Source organism: Podarcis cretensis, assembly GCF_951804945.1.
Source record: "Podarcis cretensis genome assembly, chromosome: 10".
Classification (NCBI taxonomy): domain Eukaryota; kingdom Metazoa; phylum Chordata; class Lepidosauria; order Squamata; family Lacertidae; genus Podarcis; species Podarcis cretensis.
In genome coordinates, this window is record NC_137179.1 from 56,108,583 (window position 1) to 56,135,000 (window position 26,418).

The following is a 26,418-nucleotide window of genomic DNA, read 5'->3' on the forward strand; positions in this document are numbered from 1 at the left end:
AAAAAATATGGCAGAGTAGCAACAAGTTTAGGAGTATATTGACAATCCCTTTACCTGATGCTGTTACCAGTAGGCTGTCTGAATCACATGGTCTACAGGATGAAGCACTAACAGGGTTTATGGAGGAGCTACAGGCAATGGTGGTGGGAATGACAAAGGAACTTTCTGAACATGCAGGTTGGTTCAGTCCAGGGGATTGGGGAGGCCAGGCACCCACCTGAGACGTGGCCATGGCTGGTATGGCACAGCCTGCAGATGCCACAGATATATCTAGTGTTGGTTTTGGTGGCAGCTGAGGTGAGGACTTAGAAATGACCTCCTCATTTATTACCCTGATTCCTTGAGGTGAACTGGAAGGAGGTGAGACTAGGGTTTTGCTGTCAGTTTTGGCACCTATATTAGGGGAGCGACCACTATCCATAAGGACTTTAAGCTGTGGGTGCGGTGGAGATGGAGTCTGTGAAAGGCCTGGCTTTTTGGGCGGAATGGGCGGAGGGTTTCCTCTGTCAATCCTCGACACACTGGGAGTCTTTAAACCCATTCTACCGACTGGGGGAGGATAGGTGCCAACGTCTATCGAATGTGACATTCCCGGCCGTCCAGGCGGAGCGCCCTGAGGACTCGTGAATCTTGACAGGACCTGGGTGACGGTATTCCGAGCTAGCTGCTTGGCAACTAGGTTGTCTCGACTCGTGGGCGACACGTCTCTCGACGGAGGGCTTTGGGTAGTGTTTCCGTTTTGGTCTTGGTCGTTAGCATTGGTTTGAAATCTAAACCTAGCTGCCTGGACGCGTGGATTCAGACCTTGATGCCCGGTACTGCCGGCGGATGGAGAATGCAGAGAGTGCATAGACGACGCTTGCAGGTAGCTCTGAGGTGCTATACTGGGTGCTGGAGAGGGTGCAATGTTATTTGGGAAGGGGGAAGGTAGATTGGTTAAGTCAGGCGTTGCATGTGGTCCGTTCTCCTCAATTCTGCTTTGGCCTTGAGTCAGAATGGGAGTTGAGGGGGACAGGAGCAGGTCATTACAAGAAGAATGCCTGTCCATCACTGGCTTCACAAAGCCTGCATTGGAGCATACATTCATCTTTGTGTGGCCAGGGAGCAAAGGGTTGACAGCCGAAGGCTTTACCGGAACAGTTAAAGGCAACTTCCTAACACTTTCGGTTCCACCATCTAGCAACGCCGCGTCTGTCTGGCAGGCAAGCGTTCTCAAAGCTGGTCCCTCTGTTCCGACAGATACAGAAGCGGAACCTCTATCTTTGTTCTTACGCGGGAGGGAAAGGTGCAACTTACTGTCGTTCTCCTTTTTCAGCTGCTCAATCATTTTTCTCATCCTCTCCCTCTCTTCTCGGAGGTCATAGGTGTGCGCTTCCTCTCTGCCAAGCCTGGCATGCAGCTGCTCCTTTTCGGTGTCGAAGTCAGAAAGCTGCTTTTCCATTTGGGCTTCCATCTGCGCACTCCGCTGCTTCTCAACAGCAAGGGATTCCTCCAATTTGCCGGCTTTCTTCTTTTCTTCCTCGAATTTTGCCATGACATCTTCCAGCTTCTGGGCCTCTTCGACTATTCGACTGGAGAGCTGTTTACATTCTTTCACCAACATCAATACAACTTGTTTATTCTTGCCACGCTCCTCCTCAAGACGAGCACAGAGTTTCTTGTGTTCCATTTCGAGCTCTTGCAACTGTGATTTCTCCATTTCCAGCTACAAAGAAATGCAGAACAATATTCTCATTACCATCAGGGTTGGGCTTTCCTTTTTTTTTAGTCTCAAGTAACAGAAATCAGTTGTATTTTATGTTATTAAAGCGATAAAAAACTATCTTTAATGGGACCTGAATTAGACAATTTCTGGGCTAAGTTATTTGAGCCAAAATGTTGCTATGTGTCTGTTTTCCAAACAGGTTAAATGAAAACTAAACTCATATTTCGTTGTCTTGAAAATGCAAACTGCTCACTTTTTTTGTTTATTGTTAATGGGAACAACTACTTTGTTTCGGCAAATATCAGAACTATGCTTTTCGCAACTGACACAGTGTCAATGGACTCATCTGCAGTACAGTGGTACCTTGGGTTACATACGCTTCAGGCTACAGACTCCGCTAACCCAGAAATAGTGCTTCAGGTTAAGAACTTTGCTTCAGAATGAGAACAGAAATTGTGCTTCAGCGGTGCAGCAGCAGCAGGAGGCCCCATTAGCTAAAGTGGTGCTTCAGGTTAAGAAAAGTTTCAGGTTAAGTACGGACCTCCGGAACGAATTAAGTACTTAACCTGAGGTACCACTGTATACACATCCAAAGCAGTATTATGTAACTTCAAACAGTCATGGCTTCCCTCAAAGAATACTGAAAAGTCTAGTTTGTGTAGTAGTAAGGGAGCTGACCTTATTTCCCCTCACAAAGCTACTATTCCCAGAGTTCCCTGGGGAAAGGGATTGACTATTAAACCTATATGTGTAATTAGTGGGTGCCAGTCATCAGGGTGTTGTTTATTTGAGTATTTTATTAAAGGGTACCATAATTTCAACAAAATCGTCTGTATCAGACATCCTGCAAAAGAGGCATCAAATTAAAACTATTTTATGGTAATCAAGAATTTTCCTATTTGCAAGAATCAAAAGCATCAAGCACAGGTAGCTCAATGGATTTGTGCATCTGGCTGTTAACCAAAAGGTTGGTGGTTCCCACCTCAGGGACCTGCCAGTCACCAGGGTGTTGTTCATTTGAGTATTTTATTAAAGGGTACCATAATTTCAACAAAATCGTCTGTATCAGACATCCTGCAAAAGAGGCATCAAATTAAAACTATTTTATGGTAATCAAGAATTTTCCTATTTGCAAGAATCAAAAGCATCAAGCACAGGTAGCTCAATGGATTTGTGCATCTGGCTGTTAACCAAAAGGTTGGTGGTTCCCACCTCAGGGACAGGATAACCGCACTGCAGGGGGTTGGACTAGATGATGCTTGGGTCCAACTCAACAATTCTATGAGAAGTCATCTGTGAACAAAATAAAATGAGGGCAAGTGTATGTGTATTGGGAAATGGCCATGCCGAAAGGAATGAGTGGGACTAGAGAATGCTAGCATCTCATCAAGATGGCTATAGGGTGCCAAATAACATCACCAGCATGCTCAACATGGATCAGCAACTACGGTGTACCAGAAACTCTGATGCTCAATAAACCGATCAGCAAGCTTGGAATTCTGAAATAGGTAGGACAGAATGTTCCTTCTATTTCCATGCTTGTAGTGCCAAGATTTATTCCCTCTTAGAAGGAGAAAAATACCTGTTTCCTGCCCGGTAGCTATTTCAGAACTGGATGTCCGTGAAACTGAAAAGGCTCAAGCTTTTGACTCTTGACTGAGGATCATTATACAGTGGTCCCTCAGGTTAAGTACTTAATTTGTTCTGGAGGTCCGTTCTTAACCTGAAACTGTTCTTAACCTGAAGCATCACGTTAGCTAATGGGGCCTCCCGCTGCTGCCACACCACCAGAGCACAATTTCTGTTCTCATCCTGAAGCAAAGTTCTTAACCCGAGGTAATATTTCTGGGTAAGTGGAGTCTGTAACCTGAAGCGTATGTAACCCAAGGTACCACTGTACAATTCAAGAACATGTAAGGGGAAGGGCTTAGTTGCATGTAATAATCAGTGTAATGAAATGTGATTTTCATTCTGACCACAGGCGTCCCCTCTCCCTCACCCCACCCCACCTTTATAAAATAATTGCACACAGGGTTAGTCTGTAAGCTGATAAGAGAAAGCAGATAAAATGGTTGCAGTCCAGCATTTGTGATTACTACAGAGGCGGGGAGGGTTTTACATTCCTCTAGATGCTAAAATCATACTAATTTCAGAGTTGTAAGAAGATACTGTATGGTGAGTATATTTCATGTACGCTGTAATCTGGGGAACCAGATGGCCCAGAGGATTGGTAACAGGAGATGGAGCATTTCATCTCTAGGTCAGTGGTTCAATTTTGGCTTTGGTTGCTAGCGAAAGGAAAGTCATGACGAACTGGTGACTTCTGAGTGGCCTGCTGTTCACCAATAGGATTCTGTGTCCTCCCTCCAGCACGGAGGAAAACTGATAGCCTGTTGGACAGCTCCTCCAAAGAATGTTGTTGTTATTTGCCTACGCTCCCTTTTTCTAATAAGACAGCTTCTGCTTTGTTTCGTCGAAAACTTTATAAACAAGGAATTAACAGCAGCTTAGCTGTCCTCCCCACCCACTCTGAATAATACGTCTTTTATGCTTAGCATAAGTAAAACAGGAATCACTCTGAAAGTGAAGCAACAAGGGAATAATATTGCATATCCAAAAAAAAAAAAAAAAGCTAACTCTACAGACTGCCTGGTACTTGGATGTGCTTGAAAAATGAGAAAACATTTGCTAAAATTCCAGGGATTTATACTTCAAGTCAATAAAAGTTAGCTATCATAATGGCAATGTTGGATCTGCAATCTTAAAACTCTTCATTTAATTTCTAAGACCTGGAAGGAGAATGGTATGGCAGCATGAATATTGGAAGAGGATATTTCTGCTTTATATCCAGCAACACACATCCCCAGAGTCACTGAATTACAGCGTCGATCACTAAATTGTCTTGAATTAGCGACTGGAAAGAGCTAAGAGCAAAATACTTTGGATAATGAAGGACAAGCAAGCATGTGAAGCAGCATCATGGCGGTTATCTCAAGCGCACGTTCTTGACTAGGCCTCAAAATATGAGCCAAGTAACTGATTCAGATATGATGCAATATAATGAGAAATGAGATGTGGTTTAGAACCATGTGGATTATCTGCCTTAGCAAACAAGGGGTGCTTTTCAGGGGAAGAACTCTGAATAGCTGGAACTGCGCCACACATCCACAACAGTGGCCAAGTAACAGTCCCAGGTTATGCATTCATTTGTTGTATTTCTGCTCCCACATTCCTCAGGGTGGTTTCCCAAAATGACCAATTCTAATTGCAATCCAAATCACAGCAGCAGCAACAACAACAATAATAAACTCCTCCATGCAAATTGGAATGCATTCGCACTGTCAGGATATTTTCCAGAACCGCAGAAGAACCCAGCCTTCTTTTAAACATTAATTAAGTATAATGCTGGGTGATGGAAAACACATTTGCCCCTTTTCCAAGAGTGGCAAAATAAATAAATAAATAAATAAATGTTTCTACCTTGGGTATGCTAATCCACGTTAAGCATATACAATTTTCACATTATTATTCCTTCCACAGATTGTTAAATTGACAAAGTAGTGACTGGGAGGGAAGCAGGGGTGATAAAAATAGAGCAGGTAGCTTTTTATTTTTAGTGTTATTTTGATTTGTTTACAAAATAAAGTTAAGATAGGTGAAAGGGGCAGGGAGGCCTTTGCAGTGGTGGGCCAGATAGGCAGTATGATTTTATCTTGTCTATACCTTTAACTGACTTTTTCAGCTGCCTTTTTATTGTATCGTTATTTAAGATTTTATTTTATTTTATTTTAAAAAATATGGATTAGTGGCATTTTTATACCACTAATGGTATAAATGGTTTTGTCAGCTTCTCTAAGGATAAGCTGCTCTTTTTTTAATTGGAGAGGAAAAGTAGATTACATGTTTTGAAAGATAAATAAAACAGATAATGTATGTGGAACTGTTTGGTCTTATGATGCATTTCTTTTGCTTTATTGTCTCGTTTTCTGTGCACTGTTTTCATGTACACCACTCAGAAATGCAAATAATTAAATAAATAAAACTAGATAAATGGTTCGTTATCTCCCTTCAACCTCTCCCTACTGTGAATATATTCAAATTCGAAATGATTCCAGATGTGTACATCTCAGATTATGCCATCCGCTCCTTATAGCAGATTCTGCTAAAGGAAGCAGGATGAGCCGTTCCCTCACATTGCATATGTGTTTGTTTTCTAGATGAGTCAACCTGACTAAGCTACCTGCCTTTCTACTTCTTTGCCCCAATACTCTTATGGAACCTGCTCCCAATTTGTTCCTTCATGTCCCAAATTTTCATCTAGGCCGCTAGATCCCATCTTGCCTACACGTACCTTCTGATTTTCTTGTACTGCCTATCCATGCTTCCTGTCAACACTGAATCCTATCCCAACATCAAACTGTTTGCCAAACCCAGCCTTAGTTCTCTTAAGGTAGCCTCTCATGGTCAGCTGAGACTCAGAGGTGCTGCCTTCAGCTCCTGCAAAAACTAGACAAAAACTATATGAGTATAGTCTCTCTCTGATCAGAAGAAACTCATCAGAGCATTGGTACCCAGCATAATATCCTCTGGATGTTGTTGGACTTCAGCTCCCATCATCTGCTAACCATTAACCATGCTTAAAAGGTAAAGGTAAAGGTACCCCTGCCTGTATGGGCCAGTCGTGACCGACTCTGGGGTTGCGTGCTCATCTCGCTTAAGAGGCCGGGAGCCAGCGCTGTCCAAAGACACTTCCCGGGTCACGTGGCCAGCGTGACGAAGCTGCTCTGGCGAGCCAGCACCAGCGCAGCACACGGAAACGCCGTTTACCTTCCCACTATAAAGCGGTACCTATTTATCTACTTGCACTTTGACATGCTTTCGAACTGCTAGGTGGGCAGGAGCTGGGACCGAACAACGGGAGCTCACCCCGCCGCGGGGATTCGAACCGCCAACCTTACGATCGGCAAGTCCTAGGCACTGAGGTTTTACCCACAGCGCCACCCGCATCCCATTAACCATGCTTGCTGGGTCTTAATAGGAGTCCAAAAACATCCAAACAGCACCATGTTTGGCTACCCCTGTATCATAGGGTTAAAATAAAAAGTCAACCACTTGACCTCCTAGTAATACTGTAATGCATATGTCTCCAAGAGTATGAATCACTGTACAAAGCATGTTTATCTTTAATTACTTGGCAAAATGTATGTAAATAAAGTCCAAAGGAGGGTTGGGTTTCAGGTGTCATGCAGTTGATCCAATTACGTCGAGTTGTCAGCCAGCAGCAGCTATATTGGAGATACTGAGCTATTGTTAGTTCTTAGCTTATAGTAAAGGTATACTCTCAGCCACGTTTGGGAAACTAGCAACTTTGCCCCACATTCAGATCTTGTTCTGTTGGGTTGCCATTTGATCAGTGAAACTGCAATTGAGTAATCTTTTGAGTGTTTAGTCAGTTCATCTACCTGTTGGGCAAAAATATTATTTCTGCAGTAAAAATAAAGGTTTATTTGGTTTAGATTTAGACACCCACACACATCAAAATCAGACATAATCTTAACACAGTCACTCCCTACTGGGTGCAAGTGAAGGGAGAACATCTCTTTTAATGATGGCACTTGCCCTTTGATTTAAAGAAACATTTTTTACATCTGCTACCCAATTAACTGGGCGCACCATTTCAGTTGATTAAATATATCTAATTGCCAAGCGGCCTGCAAGCAACTCCCACGGCCGGTTGCCAGGAACGTACAAATCCATCTTACCATCCGCTTTTTATTCAGTATTTACAGAGAGAGGCTTTGGAAGACAGCCTCTTGGATAATGGCGTTGTCCTGAGCGAATTTCCACCCCCCCCCTTCTCTCCCACTTCCTTATTTGTCATCATCATCACCTCCTGTACAGATGACGCTAAGTGCCCTCTGTCTTCAAGCTCTTTGCTCTCCTACTTTTAAGGCTCGCCGGGTTCTGGGAGATGGTGGGTATGGAATGCTTTCTAGTGACAACGTGTCAGCCAGTCGCTGCTCCGCTTCTGCCTCTTGCTCCTTTCCCATTATTTCCTAACTTTCCCCCTCATCTGCCTCTGAGCTGTGACCTCCCTCAAACCCCTGTTGTAATTCCGAACTCTCTTCCTCTTCTCTGGATGGGTCAAGCTGGGGAGGCACTCTATAATAATAATAATAATAATAATAATAATAATAATAATAAATTTTTATTTATATCCCGCCCTCCCCAGCTGAAGCCGAGCTCAGAGCAACAATAAAATAATACAACAATAAAATAATAACAACAATAAAATAATAACAATAAAATAATGCAACATTCTAAAATCATTTCATTATAAAATCAGTTCAAATCAAATTAATGGCAACCACTGGGCTAGAGTTCTGTGAGGATTGCCAAAGGAGGGGGTCAGGCCAAAGACCTGGTGGAACAGCTCTGTCTTACAGGCCCTGAGAAAAGATGTCACGTCCTGCAGGGCCCTAGTCTCTTGTGACAGAGCGTTCCACCAGATTGGAGCTCCAGCCGAAAAAGCCCTGGCTCTGGTTGAGGCCAGCCTAACCTCCCTGTGGCCCGGGACCTCCAAGATGTTTTTGTTTGAAGACCGTAAGGTCCTCCGTGGGACATACCAGGAGAGGCGGTCCCGTAGGTACAAGGGTCCTAGGCCATATAGGGCTTTCTACTATTCCTCCTCTGCCCAGTCCCTGACACTAATCAATTGATCTAAAACAGGGGTACCCTACATGGTGCCCTCCAAATATTTGTTGGATTACAACTCCCCTTTTTCCTGATCATTGGCCACGTAGGCTGGGGGTGATGTGAGCTGTAGTCCACCCAACATTGGGAAGGCACCACATCTGCTACCCATGATCTAACCAATTGATCAATTAAATGTTGCAGCCCTAGCTGAAGGTTTGCATTTCTTCAGAATGGCCATTCTTTAGCCTCAGGACTAAGGGATGCTCTTATTACAGTGGTACCTCGGGTTACATATGGTTCAGGTTACAGACACGCTAACCCAGAAATAGTGCTTCAGGTTAAGAACTTTGCTTCAGGATGAGAACAGAAATTGTGCTCCGGCGGTGCGGCAGCAGCAGCAGGAGGCTCCATTAGCTAAAGTGGTGCTTCAGGTTAAGAACAGTTTCAGGTTAAGAACAGACCTCTGGAATGAATTAAGTACTTAACCTGAGGTACCACTGTATTATGTAAAGAGGAATATTCTTTCATTGTAATAATTGAAAACTATCAACCAGAAATGTGTCACTTATGATAAAATACAAATAATACAGCCACTCTAGAATCACACACACACACAAAATTGATTTCTAATTTTTTTAAGTCATAAAAATGAGAGGGAATACATTCTTTTGGAGATGTGGTGAGCAATTAAAAAAAAGAGGAAAGAGCAAGTCAAAGGGGACGGGGGAGAGTTGATATGGTACCTTCTTTTGTCTGTTTTCAGCAGCGACCAACTGAGCTGCCATTCTCTCTTGCATTTTTCTGCAGTGAGCCATAACAGCTTCTAAGATGGAGAGTGGGTTGGTACAAATGGACTTCTTGTCTTTATCCCCAGCACCTGACTCATAGTCTCGCTGCAGAGCCAGAAATGGGTCACTAAGATTAAATCTCCCATACCGCTCCTGGATAAAGACCTCCTTCCTCCGTGCCTAAACAAAGAGATAAACAAAATGAATCACCAGAGAACAGTTAAGTGAAATGTTAACACACACAACAGCGCTATACGTAGAACATCTGGGAAATAAACAGTCACACGTTCAGCAGATTACTTCAGTATTTTTAACAATACATAAGCCAATGCATTTTGAGAATAGCCATGTTTTATGCCAGCGATCTAAATTAAATCTTATTTCCAAGTAACACCACAAAATAAATAATATATATATGGCCTTTATATATGCCTGAGAGAAATCAATTATTTAACATTTAGGTTTATTAAGTGCAGTTAATAAGATGTGGCCATTTTAGCTTTCTTCCCATCTCCCAGAGTTCTCTCTTTGCTGCTGCTACACACAACTATAAAGGTTATGTAGATGTTTTGTTGCTTGTTACCAAACCTATCATCAGAAACCTGGGGAAAGAACATCATTTGAGAAAGTCAACACAAACAGTTATCATAAGACTGTTAAGTTCAAAGATAAAGGATGCTGTGTGTTTTGTTTTTTACTCCCTTTACTTTTAAGTAGTTACAAACCCCGTCAAAGTGCTGCAAGTTCCTGAAGGCAATGCTTGCAAAAAGCCTGATTGCTTTGGAGGGCAATGGTCACCTGCCACTATGTACACATCATTTAGGGCTGGCACAAGATATTGCACTGCTGAAACCCCTTTTTTTTGCATCTCCCCTGTCTCTGCTGTGCCTCTTCTCTTCATTGTGGTGCTGCTTTAGCAACAGCAGCAATCTCACTCTAGACAGGACCTGGGAAGGGGGAGGCATAGCTGTCAACTTACAGATTTGAAAATAAGGGACCAGCAGCCTTGAAAATAAGGGGTCAGCAGCCAAAATAAGGGATCTTCCAAGCACAGGTATGTTCAACTTCTGAGCCCCTCCAAGCCAAAGGCAGAAAGCCCAGGCAGCAGCCAAACGAAGCTTCAAGTGGTGGTTCCCACAGTGCAGCAACCCGGCAAAGGGGATGCAGCAAGGAAAACCACTGCCACCTCTCCGCTGGGAAGTGCTGAGCAAAGGTGAGTCCCCAGGCAACGCGGCCGATTTGATCAGCACAAGGCATGCAAGCTTCACCCCCCAGTCGTTCTTAGACTCCTTATTGGGTGAGCAATGCAGCCAAGCAACACAGTTGGAGCCTCCCTCCTCCCTGGCTGGCAGGGAGGGAGGGAGAGGAGCTGCTTCCTTTGAAACCCGGGAAATTTAAGGGACATCATCAATAAGGGACAGCAGCGGGACACAGCGCTGGGATAAGGGACTTTCCCACCAAATAAGGGACGGTTGACAGCTATGGGGGGAGGTCCTTCTCGAGTGAGGCATTCTGGGTTGGAAAGTCATGAAAGCACCAGTAGTTTCCTGCGGCAGCTGATAATCCCTAATATTGGGGGCGGGTGAAAGTTACAGTAACTTTAAAACCCTCCCCCTAGAGTTGGGCGGCATCTAACCGAAGAATGAATCATGGCTCAAAAATAGAAATGCAGCTTTAAAAAGAAGCCAAATGCTATCACAAATAGCCTCACAAACTGAAGGTAAGAGTGATGATTAAGCGTGAAATCCTAAAGATATTATGGGAAGTGGAAAAGAAGCATTAATTATTTTTGCCTTCTTTCAAGGCCTGAAAAGCAGGTGGCTTCAAAAACAGGCCAAATGATGAGAAATGTCAGCATGAAGGAAAGGCAGTGCTAAGCGGAAGCAGGCCATTCCATAGTTAACTGAGTTCTATTCAGGCATTATCCAACATCAATAACAAGGGTTCCAACAGTGGCGTCCAACCATTGGCCCCATCCCTACCATCATGCCTCTGTCGAACATCTGTAGAGCACATCTGTAGAGAGAAGCAAAATCTACGGTTGTAGGTTCCTCTGCTATTTCGAACCCTGTTTGAGCTATAATATGGGACTCCACACCAGAGCTCCACTTCTTCAAATTTCTTGTAACTTCTCTTGAGAGACACAGCTCTGGTCAAGATCCATTTATCTACTTCAGGATATCAGAACTCAAAGTGAAATCCCATGCACACTTGCATGGAAATAAATCCAATGGAAGACTATGGGACTCTTTTGCAATAATTATATTTTGTATTCTTTATTGAAAAATAAAAAAATACAAGTGCACAGAATAAGATAAGACACAAAAAAAGAAGAAACAAGAAGCAGCAACCATGTAGGGGGGGAAAGGAGCTGTTGTGTACATTACAAAAAAGGTACCGATACTTAACTGCTGAGTAAATATGCATAGGATTATGCTTGGGACTTTGTAGGATAAACTCTTGCTAGCCCTGAGAATTCCCCCAGAGCTTGTGGTATCCAGTATTCACTAGGACTTACTAGCATCCAAGACCTAAAGCCAGTTGCTAGTCATCCTCTGCTACGGACTGCTTCCCACCAGATCTTACCTAGAACCCTACAGGCTATTAGCAGGACAAGAAAAATGGGGATTGTACACCCTATAGCAACTTTTGGAGTAACCTGGGCAATAAAGATATCCATCTTTCCTGAAAAGCATCTCACATTCACAGCTGGGTGCTACAGTGATAAACCAGAAGCACAGGAAGTTCTTAATGACCTTAAAGAGAAAATCATGTACTGCTGGCATCTGCGTATGGAAACGAAACTAACACATTTTTACAGTACTCTGCAGATTTCATCACTTAACATATGGTAAAGAGTACTGTATAACATTTCCTTGATTCTTTTTTAAAGTCACAAGCAAAAAGCACGTTACATTTTTTAAAAAATAATTAACAGAGCTTTTGCATGGAGGGAGAAAAGTGCATTCTCCTTTTAAAACGACTCAAACATTCCTCTTTTTTTAATGCCAAGATCCAGACACAGTACTTCCCTTTGAAGCCAACAGACAAGTTTAGAAGAAGCCAGTGGAAGTTTCCTTAAACGTCACCACTACAGATAGCCAAAGGAACATTTTCTAGTGAAAACATGTTGATTTTGTCTTTTTATAGCAATGATACCTTTGGCTGGGCTCTAGAGAAAGCCAGTTTTATATGACTCACAGACACCTGGCGTTTCTAAAATCCAAAACTTTCCTCACCACCCAAGCATGCCAATCCAATCCCCAACATACTTGCCAAGGGCACTGTATGGGAGTGTGACCAGCAATACAGTATGTCAAAAGGTCATGACATTTATAAGTGCACATGTGCATATTTAGTCTGTATGGACAAACACACACAACGCTGGGAATTTGAGAAGTATTTCAGTCGGGGGCTAAAATACATATGATTTGGCAACATAAAAGAGAATCAAAGATCAGCCAAACATAGCACATTTCTCTTAATAATGCTCCTTGACTCAAGGTGTAAAGTTCTTACTTCACTCATAATCATAACTGTTTCCTAACGAAGGACTGGCCTAAGGCATATTGCTCCCTGAGATGGAGGACAATTGGAACCCCCCTAGTCCACATATAGTATCCAACCAGACTGGAGAATGAACACACTCAGCGGTGTGTGGCCAGTGGATTTGGGGAACTAGGCTAGTGCCCTAAATGTTCCCCTGGTACCTCCTTCCCAAAGCCCAGGAAACTTCTGCCCAGCTTAGGGATAGAGTTGCAATGCTCACACGTGCAACGTTGGAACGTCCCCTTCCCCCACTCTGACCCTAACTGTTTCCTTATGAAAAATTTCACTGTGTGTCACTGAACACACTGGTCATGGGACAGTATTCTCTACTGGACCTGGGGGCAGCAGAATAGCTTAGACAGGATGGGGAATGTTGTCAGCCCTCTGTCTCAAGGCATTTGCTATATGATGCTGATGCCTTACTTTGCCTGATATGGGGCAAGCCCTTGAGACTATGGCAAGGAGTAAGGTAAGATGTCTTTATTCCCTCAGAAGCTGTCTGTTTAATGGCAGACTTCCCCAATATAGTGCCTGTGGCGTTTGCCTCCTAGGTGACATCATGCTGGGTCATAAGGAAAGGGTTAAATGAGTGTGAAGTGATTGGCAAGTGGGAACCCAAGGGGAGGAGTTAGAGTTAGAGTTGTTAAGGAGTCGGTCGGGTGTTAGAGAAGAGAGAGGGAGGATAAGTCTGTGGGTTGGGATAGTTTGATGTGAGAGAGTGAGAGAATCTGTTAAGCGGAGTCAGATAGACAGTTGAGATAATCAGTTAGAAGTTATTAGGAAAGTATAGGCCAGTAAATCCCCTTCATGGATCACTGCCTTACTGTGGCGAAGGGGCTTGAATAACTCAGAGAAGCTATGAGCTATGCCATGCAGGGCCACCCAAGATGGACAGGTATTAGTGGAGAGTTTTGACCAAACGTGATCCACCTGGAGCAGGAACCGGCAAGCCACTCCAGTATCCCTGCCAAGAAAACTCCATGGACAAAGCAACAGGCATATAAAAGTTATGACGCTGGAAGATGAGCCCCTCAGGTCGGAAGGCGTCCAACATGCTACTGAGGAAGAGTGGAGGACAAGTACAAGTAGATTCAGAGCTGATGAAGCGGCTAGGCCAAAGCCGAAAGGACGCTCAGTTGCGGATATGCCTGGAAGCGAAAGGAAAGTCCAATGCTGTAAAGAAAAATATTGCATAGGAACCTGGAATGTAAGAACTATGAACCTTGGTAAGTTGGATGTGGTCAAAAATGAGATGGCAAGAATAAATATTGACATCTTGGGCATCAGTGAACTAAAATGGACGGGAATGGGCGAATTCAGTTCGGATGACTATCATATCTACTACTGTGGGCAAGAATCCCGTAAAAGAAATGGTGTGGCCTTCATAGTCAACAAAAGAGTGGTGAAAGCTGTACTGGGATGCAATCTCAAAAATGATAGAATGATCTCGATATGAATCAAAGGCAGGCCTTTTAACATCACAGTAATCCAAGTTTATGCACCAACCACTGGTGCTGAAGAAACTGAAATTGACCAGTTCTATGAAGACTTACAACACCTTATAGAAATGACACCAAAGAAGGATGTTCTTCTCATTATAGGGGATTGGAATGCTAAAGTAGGGAGTCAAGAGATAAAAGGAACAACTGGCAAGTTTGGCCTTCGAGTTCAAAATGAAGCAGGGCAAAGGCTAATAGAGTTCTGCCAAGAGAACAAGCTGGTAATCACAAACACTCTTTTCCAACAACACAAGAGACGACTCTACACATGGACATCACCAGATGGGCAGCATCGAAATCAGATTGATTATATTCTCTGCAGCCAAAGATGGAGAAGCTCTATACAGTCAGCAAAAACAAGACCTGGAGCTGACTGTGGCTCAGATCATCAGCTTCTTATAGCAAAATTCAAGCTTAAACTGAAGAAAGTAGGAAAAACCACTGGGCCGGTAAGATACAATCTAAGTCAAATCCCTTATGAATATACAGTGGAAGTGAGGAACAGGTTTAAGGATTTAGATTTGGTGGACAGAGTGCCTGAAGAACTATGGATGGAGGCTCGTAACATTATACAGGAGGCAGCAACTAAAACCATCCCAATGAAAAGGAAATGCAAGAAAGCAAAGTGGCTGTCTAACGAGGCCTTACAAATAGCGGGGGGGGGGGGGGGGAGAGAAGGCAAGCAAAATGCAAGGGAGATAGTGAAAGATACAGGAAATTGAATGCAGATTTCCAAAAAATAGCAAGGAGAGACAAGAAGGCCTTCTTAAACGAGCAATGCAAAGAAATAGAGGAAAACAATAGAATGGGAAAAACCAGAGATCTGTTCAAGAAAATTGGAGATATGAAAGGAACATTTCATACAAAGATTTCCATAATAAAGGACAAAAGTGGAAAGGACCTAACAGAAGCAGAAGACATCAAGAAGAGGTGGCAAGAATACACAGAGGAATTATACCAGAAAGATATGGATGTCTCATACGCCCCAGATAGTGTGGTTGCTAACCTTGAGCAAGACACACTGGAGAGTGAAGTCAAATGGGCCTTAGAAAGCACTGCTAATAACAAGGCCAGCGGAAGTGATGATATTCCAGCTGAGCTATTTAAAATTTTAAACGATGATGCTGTTAAGGTGCTACACTCAATATGCCAGCAAATTTGGAAAACTCAGCAATGGCCAGAGGATTGGAGAAGATCAGTCTACATCCCAATCCCAAAGAAGGGCAGTGCTAAAGAATGCTCCAATTACCGCACAATTGCACTCATTTCACACGCTAGCAAGGTTATGCTTAAAATTCTACAAGGCAGGCTTAAGCAGTATGTGGACCGAGAACTCCCAGAAGCGCAAGCTGGATTTTGAAGGGGCAGAGGAACCAGAGACCAAATTGCAAACATGCGCTGGATTATGGAGAAAGCTAGAGAGTTCCAGAAAGACATCTACTTCTGCTTCATTGACTATGCAAAAGCCTTTGACTGTGTCGACCACAGCAAACTATGGCAAGTTCTTAAAGAAATGGGAGTGCCTGATCATCTCATCTGTCTCCTGAGAAATCTCTATGTGGGACAAGAAGCTACAGTTAGAACTGGATATGGAACAACTGATTGGTTCAAAATTGGGAAAGGAGTACGGCAAGGCTGTATATTGTCTCCCTGCTTATTTAACTTATATGCAGAATTCATCATGCGAAAGGCTGGGCTGGATGAATCCCAAGCTGGAATTAAGATCGCCGGAAGAAATATCAACAACCTCAGATATGCAGATGACACAACCTTGATGGCGGAAAGTGAGGAGGTGTGGTGGGATAATGAGCTGCTTGTGCGTTGAAACTCGATCCCTCAGAGCTCACTCAGTGTAGTGAAACCCTGCCTTGAGAGGAGCCCTTGAGCATGGCTCCCTCAGTCGCTGGTAGAATCTGACAGTGGGCGTTTGCGGAAGCGTTTCCAACATAAAAGCTGTTTCACAGACATGCGCCTCCTGGATTCCCTGCGTGACAGTTTCCGGCGGGGGGTGGGAGTTCTTAAGGGCTGTTCTGATACCTCCTCGCTGTTCCCACTGGAAGTATCCCAGAGCCTCCCCTCCGACTCCCTTTCCTTTGGAGCTCTCGCACTCCCCCTACTGGTTCCCTCTTCTGCTGAAGAAGAGGCTCTCCTATTCTCCTGAAGCCTTCTCACCACCTGTCCTTCCGATGGCAGTTCCCTGACATCCACCTCCCCCCCAGGGCCCCCTTCACCCCCTCCCGCCTCTTTTCTTACTGGCGGCGAGGACGGAAATCCCTGGAAGGAACTCCCCTCATCCTCCGAGGATTCAAACACTTCTAACCACGGCCTACCGCCTCTTTCCCCCTCTTCCTCTTCTTCGTCGGAATCTGTTTCCACCTCCACTTCCGACTCTGGGAACCCTTCAAATTCCCCTTCCTCATCTGTAGTCCCGAAGTGTTCCCTCCTAAACCTTGCCACTGGTTGTGGTTTACTTGGGAAACGCCGATGAAACGTTTCTATTAAAATCTCGTCTTTGACTTCCTCTGCCGGTACCCATGCGTTTTCTGACTCTTCCTCCCCCTCCCATTCTACCAAGTATTCCACCTGATTCCCCTTCCACCTGGAGTCAATGATCCCTGCCACATCCATGTTGCGTTCTCTCTCTTCTATGACGGGTGTCCGGGTGACCTCCCTCTCATGTTCCCCCCACTCACACCCCTCTCTGTATGGCGACAGTAATGACCTGTGAAATACTGGATGCAATTTCATGTGACTGGGCAATCGGAGTTTGAATGCTACTGGGTTCACCTGCTGTATGACCTCAAAGGGTCCCAACCGTTTGGGTCTCAATTTCTTACACCCTCCCTTGAACGGCAGTCCTTGGGTGGATAGCCACACCCGGTTACCCACCCTTATGGTTTCGCCTTCCCTCCTATTTCTGTCAGCTTGCTTCTTATATTCTTCTTTGGCTTTCTCTAAGTTGAGTTGGAGCTGACGGTGGATCGCTTCCATCTCTTCAACAAAATTTTCCGCTGCAGGTACACTCCACCTTCCCCCGCCCTCTCCTGGAAACGCCCGAGGATGACACCCATAATTGGCTAGAAAGGGACTCATCCCTGTGGACACGTTCTCCGCGTTGTTGTAGGCAAATTCTGCCAGAGGTAACCAGTCCACCCAATCCCTTTCTCTGTCCTTTACATAACACCTCAGATATTGTTGCAAAACCCCGTTTGCCCTTTCTGCTTGCCCATTTGTTTCTGGGTGTCTGGCGGTGGAAAAACTTACCTCCACATGCAACATGCTCATTAGTTTCCTCCAGAACCTAGAAGTAAATTGTTTTCCTCTGTCGCTCAAAACCCTCAAGGGGGCGCCATGCAACCTAAAAATGTGCTCCACAAACAACCTTGCGGTTTCTTCCGCTGTCACTGCATGTGAACAAGCTATAAAGTGGCACATCTTAGTTAGTAGATCTACCACCACCATGACCGCGGTTTTCCCTTTGGATCTCGGTAGATCGGTCATGAAGTCTATGGATACCATCTCCCATGGCCTTTCTGGGGTGGGTAAGGGTTCTAATAACCCCGCTGGCGCCAACCTCTCTCCCTTTGCTCTTTGGCACCTGTCGCATCCCCTGACATACTCCCGCACGTCCTCCCGCACCTTGGGCCACCAAAACTCCCTGGTAACCAACCACATGGTTTTGTGCTGCCCGAAGTGCCCCGCCGTGGGGCTGTCATGCAACTGCTTAAGCACCCGCCCTCTTAGTTCCCCACCTGGTATGTAGAGCGCCCCTTTGTAATATAGTTTTCCGTTCTTTTCCTCAAACCCCCCTGCGTTCTCACCTGTCTCCCTGAGTTCCCTAAGTTTCTCTTGGGCATATTCATCGTTTTCAATACCCTCTACCAGTTCTCTTTGCCCCACCAATGCCGCCCCACAAACCCAGTGGTCCTCTGAGATGATATGTCTTTCTTCCGCCCCTCCTTCCCCCTCCAAGTACTCAGGTTTTCTGGAGAGAGCGTCCGCCCTGACATTCTCAGCCCCTGGCACGTAGCGAATCTCAAAATTGAACTTGGAGAACTCTTGCGCCCATCTTACTTGTCTCTGGTTCAACACTCGGGCTGTCCTCCAGTATTCTAGATTTTTGTGGTCTGTCCGCACTTGAACCTTGTGTTGCGCTCCAATCAACAGGTGTCTCCATCTCTTGAACGCTTCGTGGACAGCGAGTAATTCTCTGTCGTACACTGTATAATTCCTCTCAGACTTGTTCAATTTCCTCGAGAAGAAGGCACACGGCCTCCATTCCGACGTATTCGCTCCTGGCTGCAGAAGCACGGCCCCCACCGCTCTGTCAGACGCGTCGGTTTCCACCCTCATCGGCTGCTGCAGATCCACGTGTAAGAGTTGTTCTTCCGAAGCAAACGCCCTCTTTAAACTTTCGAAAGCTCGCTGCGCTTCTTCCGTCCAGACAAATTTCTTCTTACTGCTGAGACAATCCGTGATGGGGGCTGTTAAATGGGCGAAGTTCTTGATGAACTTCCGATAGAAGTTTCCGAACCCCAAAAACCTCTGCACATCTTTCTTAGTTTTCGGTGGCCTCCATTCCAGCACCGCTTGCACCTTGCTAGGATCCATGGCCAGCCCCTTGTCCGACAACCGGTACCCAAGGAATTCCACCTCCCTGGTGTGGAACTGACACTTCTCCAGTTTCACCCACAGCTGGTTTTCTTGCAGTTTGCTCAGTACTTCTCGCACATCTCGCACATGCTGCTCTTCATCCTCCGAGTACACCAGTACATCGTCCAAGAACGCAGCGCAGTTCTTGTACAGCAATGGTCCTAGTACGTGATTCATGAATGATTGAAATACTGCGGAACCCGCCTGGAGGCCGAAGGGCATAACGCAGTACTCAAATGCCCCCAAGGGGGTGAACATAGTGGTTTTCCACTCATCTCCCTTTCTCATACGTATCAGGTTATACGCCCCCCTCAGGTCCAGCTTGGTAAAAATCTTCCCTTTTCTCACCCGGGTCAGAATGTCATCGATTCTGGGCATAGGGAAGCTCACGGGTTCGGACACTGCGTTTAGGGCACTGAAATCCACAATTAATCTCGGTTTGTCCGAGTTTTTTTTGTCTACAAAGAACACTGGACTACCCCCCACCGCTCGTGACTCCCTGATGAACCCACGCTTGAGGTTTTTGTCAATAAACTCCCTTAGCTCCTGCATTTCTCTGTCAGACATTGCATACACCTTGCCCACTGGCAATTGCGCCCCTGGAAGTAAGTTGATTTGGCAGTCAAAGGGTCTGTGCGGGGGTAGTTTATCTGCTTCCCTTTCGCTGAAGACGTCGGCAAAATCTGCATATTGTCGTGGTACCCTACCTTGTTCCATTGCTTCTATCTTTGCTAACGTGGCCTGAGTCCCTACTTGGCCCCCTCTTTCTGTGCAGTGTCCCATACAATGTGCTGACCCAAAGGAAACCACTCTCTGGTGCCATCCCACAAGCGGATCATGCAGCGCTAGCCAGCTCATCCCCAAAATGATGGGCGCTCCTCCCAACGTGGCTATATTAAACGCTATCCGTTCTGTGTGTCTTGCCACCCTCATTGTCATGGGGACAGTTTGCTGGTCTACTTCTCCCCCCAACAGCGCCCTCCCATCAATCGTGGTCACCTGCAGGGGATTTTTTAAAGGAATGGTTTGTATCTGATGGGCGGCTGCAAACTCCTTACTCATAAAGTTGCAGGAGCTGCCTGAGTCTAGTAACGCCTTCACTTTTAGTGGGTGTCCGTTTGCCAGCTCCAGCAATACCTCTATTACAAGAGCTGGTCTTGGGGGTTCTGGCGTGGGCACATTTACTGTTCCTTGGCCTGGCTGCTGTGCCCCGTCGGTGGCAGCCAGGCGTTGGCTTTTACTTGCTCCTTAGCTCCTTCTCCCTCCTCCCCAACAGCTCCCGCCATTCCTTGCCATTCCTTTCTTTGCGGACAAACTCTGGCAAAATGACCTGGCTGTTGGCAGAGAAAACATTTCTTGGCGCCTTTTCTCTCCTTCTTCCGCCCTTCACTGGGGTTTGAAATTGCGCGCGCGCGCGCTGTTCCGATTTCCATCGGCTCTGCTGGCAGAGAAGGCTGCTCTGGCATCTCTGGAATGCGGAAATCCCTCCAACGCTCCCCTTTCCCTTCCCGCTTCTCCAAGGCTCTGGCCTCCTGGCGTGAGCCTATGGCCAGCGCTGATTTAGTCAGAAGGTCCATAGACTCCGCCCTGGGCCCCCGGGAAAGTTCGTCTTTCACTGCCGAAGATAGTCCTTCTTCGAACAGCATTTGTATCGGTTCCGCTGACAAATCCCATCCTAATTTATGGATCAACATGGTGAACTCAGTCCAGTACTCACGGACAGATCGGTTCCCTTGTTTACACGCCATTAACTGCCTGCGCGCCACTCCCTGCTCAATCTCGCTGGAAAACATCAGATCCATGGCGCGAAAAAACTTCCTTGTGTCCCTTAGGGCTTCATTATTGGCTGCCATTAGTGGTCTCACCCAATCTCTGGCCGGGCCTTCGAGATGCCCAATCACAAAAGCAACCCTCGAATCCTCATCAGAAAAATCATCAAACTGCAGATTGAGGGCATATTGCATCTCAGTCCTGAAGGCTTGATAATTCCTGGGATCACCCCCAAACTTCTGCACCAGTCCTGGCACTTTCCTCGAGAGCTGGGCGGCTTTCCCCTTTTCTGCATCATGAGCCCTCCTCTCCTCCAACCTCGCCGTTTGCAGAGCTAACTGTACCTCCAACATCCTGTACCTTTCTTCCAGGCTAGGACCGGCTGCAGCTGCTCCCCCATCTCCGGCTCCGGCTGGGTTGCTCATGATGCCTCTCTTTGCACAAGCTGCTTTCAGGGACTGTCAGATTGCTGTGGTGGGATAATGAGCTGCTTGTGCGTTGAAACTCGATCCCTCAGAGCTCACTCAGTGTAGTGAAACCCTGCCTTGAGAGGAGCCCTTGAGCATGGCTCCCTCAGTCGCTGGTAGAATCTGACAGTGGGCGTTTGCGGAAGCGTTTCCAACATAAAAGCTGTTTCACAGACATGCGCCTCCTGGATTCCCTGCGTGACAGTTTCCGGCGGGGGGTGGGAGTTCTTAAGGGCTGTTCTGATACCTCCTCGCTGTTCCCACTGGAAGTATCCCAGAGCCTCCCCTCCGACTCCCTTTCCTTTGGAGCTCTCGCACTCCCCCTACTGGTTCCCTCTTCTGCTGAAGAAGAGGCTCTCCTATTCTCCTGAAGCCTTCTCACCACCTGTCCTTCCGATGGCAGTTCCCTGACAGGAGGAATTAAAGAACCTTTTAATGAGGGTGAAAGAGGAGAGCGCAAAATATAGTCTGAAGCTCAACATCAAAAAAATGAAGATCGTGGCCACTGGTCCCATCACCTCCTGGCAAATAGAAGGGGAAGAAATGGAGGCAGGGAGAGATTTTACTTTCTTGGGCTCCGTGATCACTGCAGATGGTGACAGCAGTCACGAAATTAAAAGACGCCTGCTCCTTGGGAGAAAGGCGATGGCAAACCTAGACAGCATATTAAAAAGCAGAGACATCACCTTGCCAACAAAGGTCCGTATAGTTAAAGCCATGGTTTTCCCAGTAGTAATGTATGGAAGTGAGAGCTGGACCATAAAGAAGGCTGATCGCCGAAGAATTGATGCTTTTGAATTATGGTGCTGGAGGAGACTCTTGGGAGTCCCATGGACTGCAAGAAGATCAAACGCATCCATTCTTAAGGAAATTAGCCCTGGGTGCTCACTGGAAGGACAGATCCTGAAGCTGAGGCTCCAATATTTTGGCCACCTCATGAGAAGAGAAGACTCCCTGGAAAAGACCCTGATGTTGGGAAAGATGGAGGGCACAAGGAGAAGGGGACGACAGAGGACAAGATGGTTGGACAGTGTCCTTGAAGCTACCAACATGAGTCTGACCAAACTGCGGGAGGCAGTGGAAGACAGGAGTGCCTGGCGTGCTCTGGTCCATGGGGTCACGAAGAGTCGGACACGACTAAATGACTAAACAACAACAACAAGGCCAGTAAAGAAACTAAGATTAAGAAACTGACAAGAAAAATGATCTGAAACCATAAACTTGTTAATGCTTATAAAATAAACTTGTTTATTTGGCTTAATGTTAACAACTGTCTGGACTCCGTGTGTACCCGAGAGAAACGGGTTGGTGGCAGCAGGGAATCAATCACAGTGGTGGCACAGGGATCAATATACTGTCAAACGTCCAGGGACCCTGTGTGATCGCCACAGTGCCCTCCATCGGTTTGGGACAATTCTCACCTTCCACATACAGCATCACCAACGAAGAGGGTTGATAGGAATTATAGTGTGGCAACTTCTGGTGGGTACCAGGTTAAGGAGTTGGGCTTGTCTCTTCTTCCCTCAGTCCAACACATAGACATTCAAAGCACTCAGCTCTGAAGATCAGAAATTGCTGTGTTGCTGTGTTTTTTTTTAAATAAATTCCCTCCTCACTCCCACATCTTAAAGTCTGCTCTTATAAATAAAAGTTATATGAGTTGAGCAGAGTCTTTGCATATTAAACTGATAATGCAGACACCCATCTGAAAAACATTATGTCAGAATAGAACATCGCCTTTTGCCATAAGGATTTACAAGCTGGAGATGGGAATCCTTCCTGTTCACAGATCTTTCCAATAAAATTTGTGCAGATTTTGCATTCCTATCTGGAGTTTTGATCATAGAAGTTGAAACGTTCCCCAAATACATTGGCCAAAAAGATCTCAAAACAGGCAAGCGGAACTAGAGCCCATGGTTTTAGGGAATCTGGAAGAAGCTGTGGCAAGCTTCAAGCTCTCATATTTTATTTCTCCTCACCCAATTCTTTTGTGCATGAGGAGAGTAAAATTTTCCTATTTCACTTTGACACAAAAGAGAGCTCAACTTTATGTCCAAACCCAGAGAACGGTGGCTTGCTTCAGTTAAAGTTAGTTGAAGCCAATAAGGAACAATAAGGGAGCGTGCATGAGCAACTTGCCCCCAACTTCTCCTTATTCAACCAAATCCAAGGTTTAGTTTTAAATCAGGGTTTCCCAAACTTGGGTCTCCAGCTGCTTTTGGACTACAATGACCATCATCTCTGACCCCTGGTCTTGCTCGCTAAGGATGATGGGAGTTGTAGTCTGAAAAATAGCTGGAGACCCCAGTTTGGGAAACCCTGTTTTAACTGATTGTCTGAACTAGGCCTTTAGATTCAGTTAGGTAGCCATGTTGGTCCGGCGCAGTAGAAACCAACTAAATTTGTTCTGAGTATAAGCTTTCATGTGCATGCGCACGAAAGAAGTGTATCTGAAGAAGTGTGCATGCACCCGGAAGCTTATACCCAAAACAAACCTAGTTGGTCTCTAAGGTGCTACTGGACAATTTTTTAATTTATTTGAACTAGGCCTTGTACTGTTATCTCAAAACATTTTCTCCAGATGAGGCTAAGTCAACAAACTTTTACAGATGAAGCAATGGAATGCAGCTGGCTTTTTTGTTGTTGAAGAAAATATATCTCTAAGATAGCCAACCAAAGATTTCAACTAGGTTGCAGTTTTCCAGTTGCAATTGAAACACTAACTCAATTGATTAATATATTTTATTTTAAAATGTATGTTCCTTAAGGGAAGAGTCCCCCCCCAAAAAAATATTTTCAATATGAAAATATTGAAAACTTTAAGTTCCTCTATCAAGATCCACAAATGAATGTTTTAACAAGCTGATTTCCATAGCAACAAACTGTTGCTACAAACAGGCAATCACGACAACTGGCAAATTGAGGTTGCCAAAGAAAAATATCGAGGTTGCCAAAGAAAAATATTCTGTTCCAACATGTGTTGTTGTTGTTGTTGTTGTTTAAGTAGAAGGATTAATAACAATAATCAGACATTTGCTCTTGTTTTGTTTTTCTGTGAGATGTTTTGTAATATAATAATTATTAAGTAATAAGTTATTATCATAAGTAATGTAATACTTTTGCCTTCTGTGGTAGGCTTAAACTCACTGGTCCAATGACCTCATAGGCTCACGGCATGTTAGACTTCAGTCACCCTCCAAAATCCTGCCAGGTCCTGACAAACTGTAGATTGCAGCTGTGGAGTTCTGGGTAAACAGAAGCTGCTTCATTGATTCCAACGACAGATTGTTCTGTGTGCGTAATCTGCATGCAACACTCTCTAATATTGAAATGAGAGAAGAACCCAAACTCTGCATGTGCCCTGGAGCATCTCAACTAGCCAAAGTCCCATATTCAGGGGCCAGCAAACTTTTTCAGCAGGGGGCTGGTCCACTGTCCCTCAGACCTTGTGGGTCTATATTTTTTTTGGGGGGGGGGGTTTGAACCAATTCCTATGCCCCACAAATAACCCAGAGATGCATTTTAAATAAAAGCACACATTCTACTCATGTAAGAACATGCTGATTCCCGGACCGTCTGTGGGCCGGATTGAGAAGGCAATCGGGCCAGATCCAGTCCCTGGGCCTTAGTTTGCCTACCCATGGTGTAGGTATTAATATAACCTGGCATGAATACAAAGACTGCAAAAGATGTTAGACTCTTTCTAACACAAACCATAAGCATTCTAAAGCACCACACACACACCCCAGTTTGGTTGGCCACAATCAAGCAGCATTATTTAAATTACATATGGGAGATTGTATGCAAATAGCTCTCCAGCCCTTCAGGGTCAAGATGCAACATAGATCAGTCTGAGCTGTGCTGAGGGAAGCATTGAGGGAAGACACTGGAGTATGATGGAATAAATAAGAAACAAAAAATATTTCACAGGTCTAAGTTATTTAGTGGGATTCCAGATGGTGAGCAAGAACACAGGGGAGTGAAAGACTGACTTTCTCAAGCACTAATTACTAAACAGAAGGTAGTCCTTCCATTGAGAATCATGAAGAGCTAATTCAGTGAATAATGCAACATAAAAAAAGATTACATTGTCACATTCTAATGAATCCATAATGATCACTACTTAAAAGGTAAAGGTAAAGGTACCCCTGCCCGTACGGGCCAGTCTTGACAGACTCTGGGGTTGTGCGCCCATCTCACTTAAGAGGCCAGGGGCCAGCGCTGTCCGGAGACACTTCCGGGTCACGTGGCCAGCGTGACATCGCTGCTCTGGCCAGAGCCAGAGCCGCACACGGAAACGCCGTTTACCTTCCCGCTGGTAAGCGGTCCCTATTTATCTACTTGCACCCGGAGGTGCTTTCGAACTGCTAGGTTGGCAGGCGCTGGGACCGAGCAGCGGGAGCGCACCCCGCCGCAGGGATTCGAACCGCCGACCTTTCGATCGGCAAGTCCTAGGCGCTGAGGCTTTAACCCACAGTGCCACCTGCGCTACTTACTTGGTTTAAATTGACTATTGCCATTGCAAGTTTAAAACCAGCTAATCACCTGGTCATCTAAGGTATGAATGGCTTCCTGGGCGAACAGAGATAATTTTTTTGCAAAAGTTGGGTGTCTTCTTTGTTTTAGGCAGTGGTGGCGAATATGGGTGAGTGAGCTAGCAAATATCATGGGAAATATTTGCAAGAAATGTCCTCCCGCTGTCTTTAATAGCAAAATCAGGTGATGAGTGCCAAGACAAATGAAGGCAAAATGAGACCATTGAGAAGGAAATGAAAGCATCAGCATGCTCACGGCAACCCCAGGATTTGCAGAAATACAAAGAAAATCTGGAAAAGGCAAAACCATTGAGGAAAATAAAAATGGAAAAGGGGGTAGTGATTTCAGTATGGAATGGCTTGCTGAAGGAGGATGTGGAATATATACTCCAATATAAGGAGGTGGAAATAATACATCACAACATTTTGTTGCAGATCTCATTTGTCTTTACTTATCAGCAGGATCTCAACCATTATGCAGGCATTCATTATGGCAAGGATTTTATGGATTGGAAGCTGATGCTAATTTGAAAAAGCTAATGTATTATAAGTGACTATGGTGGTGGCCCCACTGTTCAAGCCAAAACCGGGGCTTGACTTTGTGGTTTTAACCAATCCATCTTTGTTCAGATAAAAGAAATGCCAAAAGAATGAAGCCGTTATAAACAAAGAGGCAACTTCACTTGATTCGTTTGTTGGATTACCAAAAGCTCTCTTAAAAAAAACTTTATTCCATTGCTCTGTACGTTAAAATGC

General features: G+C 45.1%; 1 protein-coding gene across 1 annotated transcript in view; it reads right to left on the reverse strand.

Annotated features, from left to right (window-relative positions):
- Positions 1–26,418, reverse strand: part of CTTNBP2 (cortactin binding protein 2) — a 105,405-nt gene that overhangs the window by 67,605 nt on the left and 11,382 nt on the right. The window contains 2 exon segments of the mRNA XM_079994057.1: positions 55–1,705; positions 9,145–9,369. Coding sequence (XP_079850183.1) covers positions 55–1,705; positions 9,145–9,369 — 1,876 coding nt within the window.